At 38.7% G+C, this 15915-nt stretch overlaps 1 protein-coding gene across 4 annotated transcripts in view; it reads right to left on the bottom strand.

Moving 5' to 3' along the window:
* The window catches only part of ano1a (anoctamin 1, calcium activated chloride channel a), a 51082-nt gene that overhangs the window by 2457 nt on the left and 32710 nt on the right, over window positions 1–15915 (bottom strand). For 3 of the 4 annotated variants that reach the window (XM_080884819.1, XM_080884816.1, XM_080884818.1), the window contains exons 12-25: window positions 15434–15594; window positions 14715–14800; window positions 14064–14075; window positions 11201–11272; window positions 10301–10375; window positions 7053–7254; window positions 5680–5791; window positions 5398–5455; window positions 5026–5126; window positions 4204–4346; window positions 3620–3772; window positions 2590–2642; window positions 929–1113; window positions 643–748 (exon numbers count right to left, since the gene is read on the bottom strand). In XM_080884819.1, the coding sequence (XP_080740945.1) occupies window positions 643–748; window positions 929–1113; window positions 2590–2642; window positions 3620–3772; window positions 4204–4346; window positions 5026–5126; window positions 5398–5455; window positions 5680–5791; window positions 7053–7254; window positions 10301–10375; window positions 11201–11272; window positions 14064–14075; window positions 14715–14800; window positions 15434–15594 (1519 nt within the window). The remainder of the gene's footprint in view (window positions 1–642; window positions 749–928; window positions 1114–2589; window positions 2643–3619; window positions 3773–4203; window positions 4347–5025; window positions 5127–5397; window positions 5456–5679; window positions 5792–7052; window positions 7255–10300; window positions 10376–11200; window positions 11273–14063; window positions 14076–14714; window positions 14801–15433; window positions 15595–15915) is intronic. The other variant, XM_080884817.1, reaches the window with a different exon arrangement.

Here is a 15915-nt window from a genome sequence, read left to right as displayed (position 1 = left end):
CTTTAATAAAATGATCAGTGTCGCTGCTCCACCAGGTGTAACTATGAAGTTTAACATGCAGGCATCCATGAAAACAGGTTAAAAACGCCGTAATAAATGCAGAGTGGTTCGGACCTGGAAGCAGGTTCATCACCTAATAAGACCTGATATAGTGCTTTTCTACACTACTGAGGACTCAACGTGCTTTATACAACATGTCTCATTCCCCCATTCACACTTACTCATATAGGTTTGCATACACCCTTTTCTATGCTTAATGGCTTTCTATCTAACATTCACACATTTCAGACTGATGGACACGTTGGAGAGGAACTTGTCTGATGCCATGTCTTGGCATGCAGACTGGAGCAGCCAGGGATTGACCTTCTGATTAGCAGATAATATGCTCTAACTCCTGAATTACAGCTACCTCAATAAGTCAACTGTAGAACTCAACTTCCTGTTTTTATACTAATGTTTTATGACTGACGAGTACTCTGCACTTAAGGCTGTGAAACAGCAGGTTAGGAAAATGAGTACCTTCAAATGAGATGTCACAGGCTATGTTCAGACGATTTCTATCAACGACTTATTTCATGAAATAAACGAAATCATAAATGGTTTGTTTGCTTTGTGCGATCTTATCTGTGCATTGTTCCGAACCTGAAAAACAATAACGAAGGCGAGACGAGCTGCTAGAATGGCCCAGAATTCCTTGGAAAGTTCATATTTCGTACTGGACCAGGGAGGATCTCTGTAGTCCTTGTATCTAGCAGTAAAAAACACAAAAGCTTTTTTACATAAAGTTTATTCAAACTGTTGTTGTGCTTTTATAATAGATAAATGAGAAATTTGAATATGTTTGGATATATTGAGTCTTCATTATATGAATATCGTCTGATGACTTCAGCAGCCTCAGTTTCCAGACCCTAGGAAAGCAAAAGCTTACCTGCATACTGATACCTTGTAGCCCAGGTGCATTGGCTGCAGAGGTTCTGTGCCTGGATCGAAGTCAGTGACATTGAAGTATGACAGAGTGTGGTTGACAAAGCCATGCAAGGTGCCGTCAGGACTGTACATGTATTGGTAGACAAGCCGAGGGATGAAGTCAGAGGTGAAAGCGATGACAAAGGCCTGGAAGACAAAAAGTTCAATTCAATTTCTTTATATAGCACCAACTCAAAACAACAGCAACAATCATATGAACCCTCATAAGAAAACATTTTGGTGACAGTGGGACGTAAGAACTTTCTTTTAACAAAAAAAAACAAGCTCAGGCAGGAGGAGCCATGACCGGTCGGGGTGAGGGGAGGAAGACAAGACAAAGACATGCTGTGGAAGAGAGCCAGAGATGAATAATAACTAATAACTGAAAGCAGAAATGTGTATAAACACAGAGTGAGTGAGAAAGGTGACTGTAGAAGAAACACCCAGTGCATCATGGGAATCTCTCAGCAGCCTAGACCCACTGCAGCATAACTAAGGGAGGATTCAGGGTCACCTGGTCCAGCCCTAACTATATGCTTTAGCAAAAAGGAAAGTTTGAAGCCTGATCTTGAAAGTAGAGATAGTGTCTGTCTGGCCAAGGTAATGCTGTCCAGACTAAGAATCTGGTTAGACACCATATTTCTAAGATTTTTAGGGCCGAGTACAATAACCTCAGTTGGATCTGAATTTAGAAGCAGAAAATTAGAGGTCATCCAGGTCTTCATATCTTTATGGATATATGAAGTTGTCATCTGCATAGCAGTGTAAATGTATGCTATGTCTTCTAATGATACTGCCTAAGGGAAGCATGTATAATGTAAACAGAATTGGTCCTAGCACTGAACCCTGTGGAACTCCATAATTAACCTCAGTGTGTGAAGAGGACTCCCCATTTACATGCACAAACTGGAGTCTATTAGATAGATATGATACAAACCACTGCAGCACAGTACCTGTAATACCTACAGCATGTTCTAATCGCTCTAATAGGATATTATGGTCGACAGTATCGAACGCTGCACTGAGGTCTAGCAGGACAAGCACAGAGATGAGTCCACTGTCAGAGGCCATAAGAAGATCATTTGTAACCTTCACTAAAGCTGTTTCTGTGCTGTGATGAGCTCTGAAACCTGACTGAAACTCTTCAAATAAGCCTCTGCAGATGATCTGTTAGCTGTTTGACAACTACTCTTTCAAGGATGTTTGATATAAAGGAAGGTTGGAGATTGGCCTATAATTAGCTAAGACTGCTGGGTCTAGAGATGCTTTTTGAGTAAAGGTTTAACTACAGCCAGCTTGAAGGCCTGTGGTACATAGCCGATCATTAGAGATAGGTTGATCATATTTAAGATCGAAGAATTAATTAATGGCAGGACTTCTTTGAGCAGTTTTGTAGGAATGGGGTCTAAAAGACACGTTGATGGTTTGGAGGAAGTAATTATTGAAGTTAACTCAGAAAGATCAATTGGAGAAAAAGAGTCTAACTTAACATCAATGGTACTAAGAGGACCAAGACAATGTACTAGTGTAGTCCTAACTGAGTGAAAATCGTTTTCCAGGACAGCCTTGGCATTGTTTTTATATTGGCATTGTATAACCATACAGATTGCTGATAAGACTTACGTTGACAATGACCGCTACCTTGCTGAGGCCCCTCAAGAGGTTGTACCAGATCCCTGCAGAAAGACAGAAGAGCCGTTATTCATGAGAAAACAGCAGCTCCGACATGCACACGACTAGAGTTTGCACAGGGTGATTTAGTACAACTGCAACTCACTGGTGCTGAGTGTTCTCTGCATATTGGAAATGCCACTGCAGACGGGTTCTGAGATTAAGCTACTTAATCGAGTCACTTAACTTCTCTACGTGAAGAAAACCAGCTTTCAGAGATTTCAGTCTTGCAACATATAACTCTACACAATGTTAGCTTCATAATAGGTTTGCTGTAGTGTAATTCAGCTGTAAGCAGAGTCTTTTTCCTTACAGCAGCCTACTAGAATGGCATATGTAGCAGTCCTTATTTTTATGTGTTCTGCCTAGTGTGAGAGTCATAAATTTAATTTGAAATCAATTGAAATGTATTTTATTCATATAGCCTCAAACCACGAGGACAGTCACCTTCAGGCTTTTCATATTGTAAGCTATAGACCTTACAATAACAGAGAGGAAACCTCAACAATGAGATGATCCCGTTTGAGTGCACAACAATGGGAAGGGAAACTCCCTTTAACAGGAAGAAACCACTGACAGAAACAAGTTCATGGGATGGGGGCCACCTCCAAAGACAGATGGGTGAGGATACATGTATTTAGTTTCAGTTTGTCGGGACACTGTACTGCAAATTCACCTCTTTTTTCACCCAAATGAAAGAAATGCTGTTGAAGACATCTTAGGGCATATTTTCTTGAAGTCTGAATAACAGAGTGCTAATTTAGTTCATTGATTAAACTGACTAAAGGCTGCAAAAGAAAAATACACAAACGAGCACTATTAGCAATTGCAATGTGCTACTTTTGTGTGCTGTTTTCAGTCTGTGTGGATTTTTTGTACTGGGTTTATATTTTTGTAACATTAGTAAAACACATTTCTTAACAGCAGATGTTACTGCAATTTTAAGAGGGTTTAATCTCACATAGAGATAAAAGAAACGAACCAATGTCTTTGGCTTTAGCTGCAATAGGCCTGCGAAGCTCGGTAACAAACTTCTTAGCATCCAGACGAATTTCAATTATGTTATTCAGAAGAGCAAAGAGCGGCGCCAGAGGGAAGGAGGCCACGAACAGAGTCACCATCCCAAACTGGATTACTAAAGGAAAAGGGAAAAAACAGACAAATAGAACAGCATTTAGCAATGACTCATCCTCGATTGGGTGAAAGAAAATTAATACAGAAAACTATTTTTAACATCTATAAATAAGCATGAAAAAAAAATTCCTTCAGAATTTCTTTAAAAATGAAAAGAAAGCCAATTTTGATAGCGGTGGACAGTTGTGAAAACCTATTTCTGTTTAAGCATGCCATGTTTAAAGTCACGAGATTCTGGCTGCCTCCTAATGTTACAATTATTACTGAGTTTCTTGTAACTGTAGTTTGAGCTTAATCAGGTATGTCAGAAACAAACTTTATTTGCTCTGCTCGTCTTTGTCCACCACTACTCTTTAAATGCATTTAGTGCAAACCAGGTAATTTATTTATTTGCTAACAACATGATTAACAAAAGTGATGAAACTTATTTACTCATTTCCATGTACTCTGGATTGAGGCCAACAAATGGACCCAGGAGCTGGTCCTTCTCATAGCGTTTCAGAGTTTTATGCGGCACTGGCTCTTGAATGGAAACCATTTCTGACTTCCTCCTGCGGAGCATTTTTTTCAGCTTCCTGCAAATCCCAACAATCCATTAAGAAATTACACAATGAGATTTGTAAAAGCATCACTCAGTTTCTAAAGTGTTATTGTGCAAATGCATGCGCATCTTTGATTTTTGTTGTTGTTGTAGATTTCTCCTTAACTTAATGGATTATGTATCCTAAAATTTGGGAGATTATTAACCACATTTGGACAAATACAGGAACTCTATTCTGAATACTACGACTACGATAAGTGGTAAATTCTTCAAAGTCTTGAGTTCTTAATTGTTAGGGATGATAATTTGGATGTCTAACACTGCTGGAAGAGCCAAACATGTGGCATAAACCTCAGTCACAGTGTATGTGCACAGAGAGGCTGAGCAGACTACAGGCTTACAGTTCAGCAAGGTGCTGTCTGGTTTCCAGGGAAATGTAGATGAAAACTAGACGAGCAGTATTCTCAGACATACACATAACTGAGTGGGTGTGCATTATGTGATCTGTGACTTACTGAACCCACACAGTGGGATCTGTGCACACCACTGTTGCTTGTGAAGCTTGCACACAAGAATTTCCCTCATGTGTGCTGTACCAGTGTATCAGCACATGTAACGTGTCAATAAAACTGATTTGATTTGATGCCGATCCCTCATTCAATCTGTGTTCAAGTGTGTTTTTGAGCTTGCTGCAGTCTCTGTTTTGCACTCACGGTAAGCCAATCTCAAACAAGTTGTTCTGGATGAGCTGTTTGCCTAGCATAGTGATGCACAACTGAATGCACAGCTCCATGAGGCAACCTGCATGGGCACACTGTAGGAGAGACAGTGAACAAGTGTAGAAACAGACAATAGTGAAACATTCGAAACAGACCATTTGAGAAAAGAAATGTAAAATTTAACTTACTATTAGTTACTAGGATTTTTTCCCCTTAATCTTTATATGAGAATGTTAAACTAAAAATAAAGGTGACTGTGTGCTCTTAGTCATAAAGCACCATCTAATCTAGCTGTTAATTGTTATCTAGAGACAACTGGCTCCATTCCCTCCCTCTCTTCTCTTGAGCATATTTAAAGTGGATTACCTCTTCCATCCTGTAAGACCCAACAACATACAAGTAGTTTCCAGGCCTCCCAACAAGCCTATAAAAACAAAACCACAGTCACAAAGTCTGACAAAGAAAGCATTGACTTTACAGAATCATCATGTTTCCTTCTTCCAGCAAAACATCTGCAGACAACAGTGAGTTGGATAAAGCTGTGTGTGCATTGTCAGTAACACATTATAGTGCTTGATTTCCCTACAGTCCAGTTTAGTTTGACTAAAATGATCTGAAACTAAATTATGTGAGAAACTGTTGTTTTACCTGCCCCTGAAAAAGGCCAAGTAGACAATGGGTGTGAAGGCATTGACGAACTTCAAGATAAAAGTCTTGAAGATGAGGCGTTCCTCAAAGCTCTTGTCCGTCTTTGGAACCTCTGAAAAAGCGCACAGTCGATGTAGTGTTAGACTCTCCTAAGATGCCATTCTCGTCCTATGTCGGGGACATTAGTCTGAGATTGCTACGTCAAGCACCATTTATGCAATCTATAGGACTAATGCTGTACTGTCGATGAGACATCCTCGGCTTTCTATGGTTTCCACATTTGTGGGGGCTGTTGCAGCCCCAAGCAAATTTAAAGATGTCTAAACAAACAATGAGAAGGTGGAATGACATCTGCACTAATGCAGCTGTTGTTCTAGACTGTTGAGCTGAAGATATTCTAGCGCTCACATTTGGCCACAAGCTCAAGGTAATGTCTGAAAGAAAGATATCATTAAGGTGGCGCTCGGGCTTAGAGAACTTTTAAGGCAGCTCAGAGTAATTGTTGCATGTCCATAATGGCTAGATTTGGGCACGGGCAAGCTTACCATGCACACCAAACTAAGAGAAGACCCATAATTCTCTTTATTATCTCTCATGTGGTCTGGAAGGGGATTGGTGTTTCTGCCCAGGATGAATGAAAACACTGCTGGAGAAAAGGGTACCAGGAACACCCTCCTGCCACCACAACTTACTTCAGATAATCAAATTAAAAAGGACTGATAAAAAGAAAGGCTTTGTGTCATGGCTCTTGCTCATTTTGACCCAGCATTTCCTGTTTCTTATATTTTGGTGTTTTTTCTGTATTAGGATTTATGTTCTGATTCTTTAGTTGTGCTGTTTTGATTATTATTGTTCTAGATTTAGTTCAGTGTCACGTCTGCGTCTTTGTTATTTGTTTCTTGTTTCCTGTTTTACTTTGAAGGTCCATGTCTTATGTCAGTGTATTCGGTTTTACTTCCCCCTGTCTCGTTAGGCCTAATTTCTCCCAGCTGTGTCTCCTGTTTCCCATTCCCTGATTATCCCTCTGTGTACATAAGCCCTGTGTTTCTCTTTGCTCTCTGTCACGTCGTTAATGTTGCTACCCTCTGTGTGCTGTGTGTTTTGGCTTGTACTCCGGTTTAGTGGCTCAGTTCCTATGTGCAGAGTTTTGTTTTGTTTCAGTTTTATTCATGAGGAGTTTTTCCAGCAACAGATGCTGCGTTTTGAGTTAAGTCCTGTCTTTGAGAGTGCTGCGATTGGGTCCTTTCCTGCACACAGCCTATTATGACACTTTGTGTTCTAAAGTCCTTTTGTGTGGCATACAAATACTACTACAAACAGTAGGAAGAAAATAATATTTGGTAAGAACATCAATCCAACAAAATGTGCCTCACCCAGTCTAGTGAGCCAGCGGGCAATGGCTCCATAGATTTCATCCAAGATGATGATGATGATGAGGTTGATGATGGCAGCAGTGGTTTTGACTGTGGCTCGGATATTATACCGAACTACAGGGTGGCTGCTCATGTGCAGCGCTGCCTTAATGCTAATCCGGTACAGGATGACTCCAAAGACTATAACAAACGTCACAATTATCTAAAATACAAGAGAGGCAGAATTAATAAGTGTGTTGGTTAAATGCGTCCACACGGAAAAAGCTTGGTTTTCAGCTACTGAACCTGCGGCACACAGTGAGCACCGTGAGACCAAAACAAACCCAACTTCCCAGAGAATGATCTTCGCTCTGCGTTCTAGGGGATCAAGTCCCTTTCCAAGGACCCTTACATCAAAAACTCTCTAGTGACAACTTAATGGACAGGCCTTTTTGAGAGCCCTTTTCTAGTCTTACAGCTCTCTCAAGCTCTGCCTCCTGACATCTGACCCACATTAAACTCATGGACTGAACACACACACAACCACCTATAACTGAACACACACAAAATGGACAAAAACAAACAAATGGACAACTGTACCCTCATACACACAATAACAACATGGACTGAACCACCACTCACAACCACCAGCACTTTATATACCTCTGTGGAAATTATCCACATATTTCTTAACTGCACTACTGTAAATGCTGTATAGACAATCATTCTGTTTATAACTTGCATAGTTCATATTTCTGTATAGCTTTATATTTATATCCTGTTCATAGCCTGTACATATAGTTATAGCATATTCATAACATACCTTAATACCGTGTACATTGTAACATACCTATAATAGACCCATTCTGTAATATATCTATATTATGTCTAAAGCACTTTCTGGATGGATGCAAACCGTTTTTCGTTGCCTTGTACTTGTGACATGTGCAATAACAATAAAGTTGAATTCTATTCTATTCTAAGCACATAGTGGATTATTCTGCATGCTTTATCTAACACATATTGAGGGGCAAATTAAAATCACCAGTTAACCTAACCACCATATTGAAGCATTTAGATTGGTCTTGATGAAATTTCAGTAGCAGCTTAAGTTCAGTATTTTGATTCCAGTTTTTTGTAGAAGACACATTTATTTAGGGCGATCGTGGCTCAAGAGTTGGGTGTTTTTGTCTTGTAATCAGAAGGTCGTTGTGTCCTTGGGCGAGACACTTCACCTGCCGCCTACTGGTGGTGGTCAGAGGGGCCGATGGTGCGATATGGCAGCCTTGCTTCTGTCAGTCTGCCCCAGGGCAGCTGTGGCTACAACTGTAGCTGCCTCCACCAGTGTGTGAATGTGAGAGTGAATGAATAGTGGCATTGTTAAGCGCTTTGAGGGTCTCGAAAAGCGCTATATAAATGCAATGAATTATTATTATTAAATACCCACATTTTCATACAACAGCATATTCAATCGCAGCCTTCATTTCATTCCACATAATCACATAATAAATACCCTATAAAGTGCTTTGCAAAGGTAATGTATGCTCCATAGCCAAGTTGTTTGATGACCTTGTAATTCTAAGGACCTTGTTATGGGAATGTACTTGCATTTGTTAAGTGGTATAAAAAAAACAACTTTTAAGACACTGGTATGAGGAGGAGTTCATATTGTCTTTAAGGATTAATGACTGAAAGTGGTGCTAAAGGTAAAATGTCTACAATTTCTTTGAGATTGGCAAAAGAGAATGCTAACACACTACTAGACAGAGCAGGTCATCTACTAATCATAAGGTTGGTGGTTAGATCCCTGGCTGCTCCAGTCTGCATGCCATGCTGTATAAAGTGCTATATAAAAATCACGCCATTAACCATGTAAGTAGTGTATAACTTCATGCATTTTACAATAATAACATTTTAAGTTTCCGTAGTTCAGTAGTATAATCCCCTCAGCTCTTTTCACCAACTAGGACCACTGTCAGTGGATCCTCACCAGTCAGTGAGGGTGGGAAACATGTAAGACTGGGCTCTCGACACGTTCCATGCACTTAATAACAAAATAATGACCAATAACTGTTTTTGTTCACTGTCAATCTGATTGCAAAACAATAAGCATTTCCCTGTATGTCATACTGTGTATGATTGTGTATGTGACAAATAAAACTTTCAAACTGAAAGTACGCGTTTCAGGTCATGTTTTGAGTGGCTTAACCTTGCCTAAGGTCCAGGTATTTTAAAGGACAGGAAACACTTTTGAAAGTTATGTTTGAACAGTGAAATGTATTTAAAAAAAGTTAGACTTGGCTTTATTGTTATAAGGTCACATCAGCCAGGACATTTTTATGGTATTCATTTTTCTTGTAAGTTGGTAGGGTAGAACAGCATTTATCACATTTACGTTGATAAAATGAGGAGTTAATAAAACATCCATCAAGCATATAAACACTGACTATTAAAGATGTAAAGGCATGAACAATGAATCGCCTCCATAATATAGTTCCTGCCCAGAAACTACTGCATATTTATGATGTGAGATGAGGAAATACTTGTTTTTCTGCTAAATTACAGTTTTCACAGTTGTTTTCTGTAAAAACTGACTTGTCACTGTCATGTAATTAATATATTCTTAGTGCTTATTTTCTGATTATATTGTTTTTATGTACTTTAATAATGAAGGTTTGTAAAGCAAGGCCACTTTTGATAAACCAAGTGCTTAGCCAGACTGAAAAACAGGTAGTCTAGGGTAGAGCTGCAGAGGTATAGGAATACATGAAACCAGACAGAAAAGCGGAACTAGTACATACAAGGACCAAAATAACACCTATATGAGACACATGTTTGGCTGCTAATGTCAGAGATTCTGCAGCTGGCTTTGGGCTGTGCAGGGCTCTCTCTTCTGATGATTGAATAAACAATTATAAATGTTTTGACCACTGAGTCGGGTTTTCTCTGTCCTATCATGGGGACCAAAGAAGCAGGTTTAATATCACCCATGTATTGAAGTGTGCCTATCTTCAAGTATTTGTAGGCAAATATAAATACATTGTCAATACTTCAATTAATAAGAGCCTGAATTCATTTTGTGATTAAGCACATTATTGTCGTCCAAATCCTAAAACTTATGTAGTAACATTATATTCTCGCCTTTCTCATTTACAAAAACCTTTCAACATAGTATTGCCAGAAACAGAAATAATATGGGACAATGACATCATCACTCATGCTTCAGAAACACATGTTGGTGAACACAGTGGGAGACTACTGGTACTCACCATAAAACCCATCATGACCACAGTAGTCAGGTAAGCAGGCAGCCTATCTGTACATGTCAGCTTCACCTTTTCATCCTATACACACACACACACACACACACACACACACACACACACACACACACACACACACACACACACACACACACACACACACACACACACAATGAAGGGCATTAAGACCTGATGCAGATGTGCAATTCCCCTTCCACTGCCTTATTTCTGTCTTTCAGTAGCAGCCCTTTATACACTGGTCATGGAGTTGCACAAAGCACATATAACAAGCATAGACACAAATCAGTGGCTCCAGTGGAGCAGAGTTAATTCTGCCCTCAGCTGTAGTGTCACATTTGAGTGACTTAAAATTGGGTCAAGATGCTGAGATGACTCCATGTTTATAGGATGAAAAAGGTGTGTCCTTGATATAACGCAAGGATTTTTGGGGGGGCTCAGGATATCTTACACTTTGAGCCTTATCTTTATTCAAAAGCAACATCATTAACAACCAATTAGATTAAATCAGGCTGTACTCAGAAAACCAGTTAAACCAAGCAAGTTATCACTATGTAGTGACCTCTGTGGCTTGCAGGTCATTACATAGCAGAACACAACATATTACATAGTGATTTACATTAAACCCACATTGACCATTTCGCACACAGTGCTTTATCATATGTGCTTATATCTACATCCAATGGCAATTTAGAATAACCAGTTAACCTAACATGCATCAATTTGAACTTTGGGAAAAGGTGACGTGACAGCAACCACTGAACCAACACTATTTTAAATCAGCAACTGTCTATGTAAATAAAATTGTGATGCATCCAATATCCATATTTTCATAAAGCACTGGAAACATGAAAAGATTTTGTCAGAAAAAAATTGACTTAATTTTACCATCAAGTCCGAATGTTCCAGTTTCACTTTCTTTTCCATGACCCGGAACTCGTACTCAGCTCGATTGTGGTCCTGGAAGAGAACATTTGCTTGTTACTTTTATTGATGGTGCTTTTTGTTGATTAGTACTAAATGTGCAAGACGTTAAACTTGCAAGAGAAGATCCCATTTGGAATTCAGAATGGAGACAGGAATAAGTTAAACAGCCTTGTGGCAAAAAGTTTTGCAAAATAAGCACTTGGTGTTTAGGTTTCTGTACAACTCTGCACAAGAAAAGGAAGATATGTATCAACTCACCATGAAAGAAATACACCAGCTACACCAGTAGTTTATCCTATTTTGGCATTTACAGAATTTTAAGGTGGAAAGCATCAATCCATCATATTTCTAGCTCATTTAGAAATTTACTGCCTTTATTAAAAAGGCAGTATTTTGGGGATTTCTTATATTTCTGGGACCCCCCCCAAAAAAAACAAAAATCCCCAAAGATACGAACAAACAAGTATTACATAAAGTTTAAAACAATGACACATGATGATGATTAATGATGCATATAATTTTTCCTTTAGGATTAATACCGTTATTTTTCTTCTCTGTATTCTTAAACATTAGATTGGTTCCCAATTTTTATTCTTTCCTTCCAAATTTTAACTCTTAACCATTTAATTTACAAATGAAATTAAATGGTTGTGTAATAGTGACGTGTGTAGCTGATGGTGAAATGTTCCTTTAATGGTGAGAAATACATGTTTATATCTTAAGGAATGTGATATGCAGCCAGAATTGAATGGATGTGTACCCAGCGGAGGAGGAGCTGTGTGTAAAGAGAAACTGCATCACTAGAAAACAAAGCTGACGGTTAGACAGTGGCCTAAAGGTACATGTGTCAGACTAATGTACAGACACACAGGCTCAGTGAAACACACATGAGCAAGCTTCCAAATAGGAAAAATGACAATGTTGTCCAGTACAGCTGAGTAAGCAGAAGAACTGGTCTGTGCTGAACAAGGCTATTTTTCATGTGGACCGATCAAGTAGAAATAGCTTGAACTTTTTCAAGTAACCATTTTTTATACCATCTCATCTAGATGTTTAACAAGACATTAATTCAGAACCTGCTTTACATTATCACAGTGTCGATTTCAACACTGACGTATGAACTACAGAAAGTAGACGACATGAAGAATGTATTTGCTTCCATATTTCCACTGAGATTTTTTATTTGATCCATTTTGGAGAAAATACATGTATTTGACATAAGATTATTCTACCAGCCTACATGTCCACTGAGGTACCACCGGAGCTAAAAGTGATCTAAAAGCATTTTGAAGTTCATAATTCTGTATTATGTGGACCTACCTAAGCCTGTGCTTTAACTGAACCCCATAACCTGCAGACCTGGATCAGTAGGACCAACATATTTGCCACTTACACAGATGATGCCATTTGCATTGCAACGTTCCTGAACCTTGCACGACCTATCCTACAAGTCAATCCTCCTCAGCATGTTTCACAAGGTCGTGCTGAACCCCCACCATTTACTCTGCATCTGCCTTACTGTACGTGGACATTTCTGCCCTAATAATTCTGTTTCAGTAACTAACTCAGTTTTTTATGCAAGCCATCACAACCTTCAGCTGTATTTATCACCGATTCTAGTTTTTCTACTAGGTTTTGTTTTTTCTTTGTTTTGTTGACTTAATGAGGTCCCAAAGATGTATTTTATTCACAACATCTTCATCACTGAGTCCTGCCAAAGGATGGGATACCACATCCCGCTGACAAAGAGAGGCCATCCTAACTACTCATGCCTAGCAACTCAAATATGGGGGTGGGATGGCTATCGTTTGTAATAACAACCACACATAATTACCTTTGCTCTCTTTCTTCTTTTTCTAGCTTTACTGCTCGTTTTAATCACCATGTTCGAGACATTTAATCTTGAAAAGTCAGTCAAAAGCCAACTACACTGGACCTTGTGCTGGGCTACAGCATCTCATGAATAACACTGAATTACTTTACCTTAATTCATCTGCTTACAAGCTTTTTATGTTTCATAGCTTGGCTCCATTTCCTTCTCAGAGACTTCTACCTGCATTTGCTCTCTCTGAACTCAAAGGTCAGCTAGCAGCTTCTCTAGAACATTCTTAGTTGCTCCTTCATCTAAGGCGTGTCTCAGTCAATGAATTGTTAAACCATTTTAAATACACATCAAACATGGCGCCAAAATATCCTGCCTGTATTGAATCCTCATTGCATTTGAGATTTTTATTTCAAGAAGATTAAAAGTCAAGAATTGGTAGCACTTGCTATTACAGCTCAGTAATAAAGGGGTAATAGTAGGTAACAAGAGTAATAATATGGTAATTTCTAACTCGTTACTATGCAATTACTAAAGTAATAACCACTTAATATGCAGGTAATATAATGGTAGCAACAGTAGTTACAGTTGAGTATTATTACCATGAAATTACAGTAATAGGATAATAAGAGCGCCAAAACTGGGGGTAATAATATGGAAATACAGCTCCGTAATAACACTGTAATAGCAGGGTGACAAGGAAGAAACCAGAATGTCATAATGTGGTCATTTCTAAGTTATTCCCACCAAAAATAAAAAAATGGATAAAAAAGATAAAAGTCAGACAACTTCAGAGCTGTGAGTCCAAGAAATGCCAAGACTGCTGTATTGATCAACTAATTAACTGGACCACATCTTCAGAACAAACCTCAAAAGATAGTCAAGCCAACTGAACCACAGAGACAAAGTCAGGTAAAAAGACCACATGGAGACTGTTAGACACCTTAAAAGAGAAGAAAAGTCAGAACAGATCTGTAACAGTTAGTGAAAAAGAAGTCAAACCTTGTGTTCCCCCTGTGAAGTAAACCAAACACACAAGAACATAAAAGCGATATCAGTTTACGTGTCAAGTTAAAAACATTTCATGTTTTTTAAGAGTAATATAATGACGATATGATATTGTATTGAATTGTACTGTGTACATTATGATTTAAAAGACATTCACTCCTAAAGGTTTGTGTGGGAACCTTATCTTATCTCAACCATTATGTTACTTATTACTGTAGGAATGTGTTTTTAAGATAGCTGCATAGAAGATTCCTGTATCCTTTATATCCATATTTGTCTCTGTTTGAAGAAGAGTGTTGTTAAACCTTAACATCTGCTTTCATGTTTGACCAAAGCACTTTGTAAAACGAGCAAAGATCAACTGGAACATATGGCACTGCAACAACAAACTTCAAGTTTCTATTTCATTTGTGTTTCTAGCATCTTGCATCACACGTTTATACTACAAACTGTGCAGGTTTTGTAGTTATTGTGGTCCTAAAAATATAATTAGCACATTAACATTAAAAAGATGGACAGTAATATTTGCACAGAAAAAGAACTTGTGCAAAAAGTGCAAACTTATTATTCATTATCACTATTTACTAATTAACACTAGGTAACAATTATGCTCTGTGCATTAAAACACATGTGGGGTTATCTCACCTCCTCCTCCTCTCCAAACCCTGTGAGGTCCCAGACATAGTTGAGTCTCATCTGCCGCCTCTTCCAGTGCTCCATAAAGAGAACAGCTACATAATAAGACACACAAACTCAACGCATGCTCGGACACCAGCTGCAACATGTTTCTTGCTATTTTCCGTATATATAAATGGCAACCATAGAGAGTGTGAACATTTTATACTTTTATTGTACCTGTTCATATAAGGTTATGCAAGTTTTGTTACATAATGTACATAATCAACAGCAAGCAGTGCCTTTATTTAAAAAGTACGGATTTATAAAACGATTTGGAAATCATGTACATTTTACAATCCTCCAAATGCTTTTTGTTAATTCATATAAGGGGTTCATAATAAGATGTGCTGATGTTACATTGCTCACAGTTGATGACTCCACTTGTATGATTGCACCTTTCATATTTCTTAATATAAAATATGAAATATAAAGTCTGGCAGTATTTGGCACTAAAAATACACTGAAACAAAGGTGCTGGTTCCATAGATCAAAGCTTTAAAATAATACAGTCTTCTGTTCCGAGCTCCTTAGACTACGATGACCTGGATGACTGAGAACCTTTACAGACAACGCAGTCTTGAATTTGGTACAGTTTTAGCGATGCTTTGCTGCACGAGCTTTATTTGTTGGTGGTCTGCATATTTTCTGGTTGTTGCCTATATATTTGGACAGCAATTTGTACTCACCCCATAGAGCCATGAAGACAGAGAAGAACACAGTGGCTGCATTGTCAAACAGATGGCTGGCTCGGGCTGTGCCACATGCTGTAACCAGCTTCCAGTAGCTGCAGGCTTGGTCGCATAGTGGACACATGGTAATATTGTTTCTGGGATCACAAATTTCCATGCTAACAAAAAAGAATAGATTTCAGATATGAATCAGTCTAAGCCAAAAGCCGGAGACACCTTCCCGTCTGTTACTGAGACCAACTTGCTATACTTCCTATGCACTTTTCATCCCACTCTCACTTCTTCCTTACTAATCCTCTCCACCTCCTGATTTACCAACAGTCCTCTAGTACTTCGCTCATCTTCTCAACACATTTCCGTCATTTCTTAGCACATTTCCATTTTTGTCAAACCTAAAATCTGTTGCACACCCTTTCTGGCTTGGTACAAGTCCCTTTCTCGTTTCTTAGCTTCTAGCTCCACATACAACTCACTCTAAG

This window comes from Rhamphochromis sp. 'chilingali' (assembly GCF_963969265.1).
Source record: "Rhamphochromis sp. 'chilingali' genome assembly, chromosome: 6".
Lineage (NCBI taxonomy): Eukaryota > Metazoa > Chordata > Actinopteri > Cichliformes > Cichlidae > Rhamphochromis > Rhamphochromis sp. 'chilingali'.
This window is presented reverse-complemented; position numbering and strand designations above follow the sequence as displayed.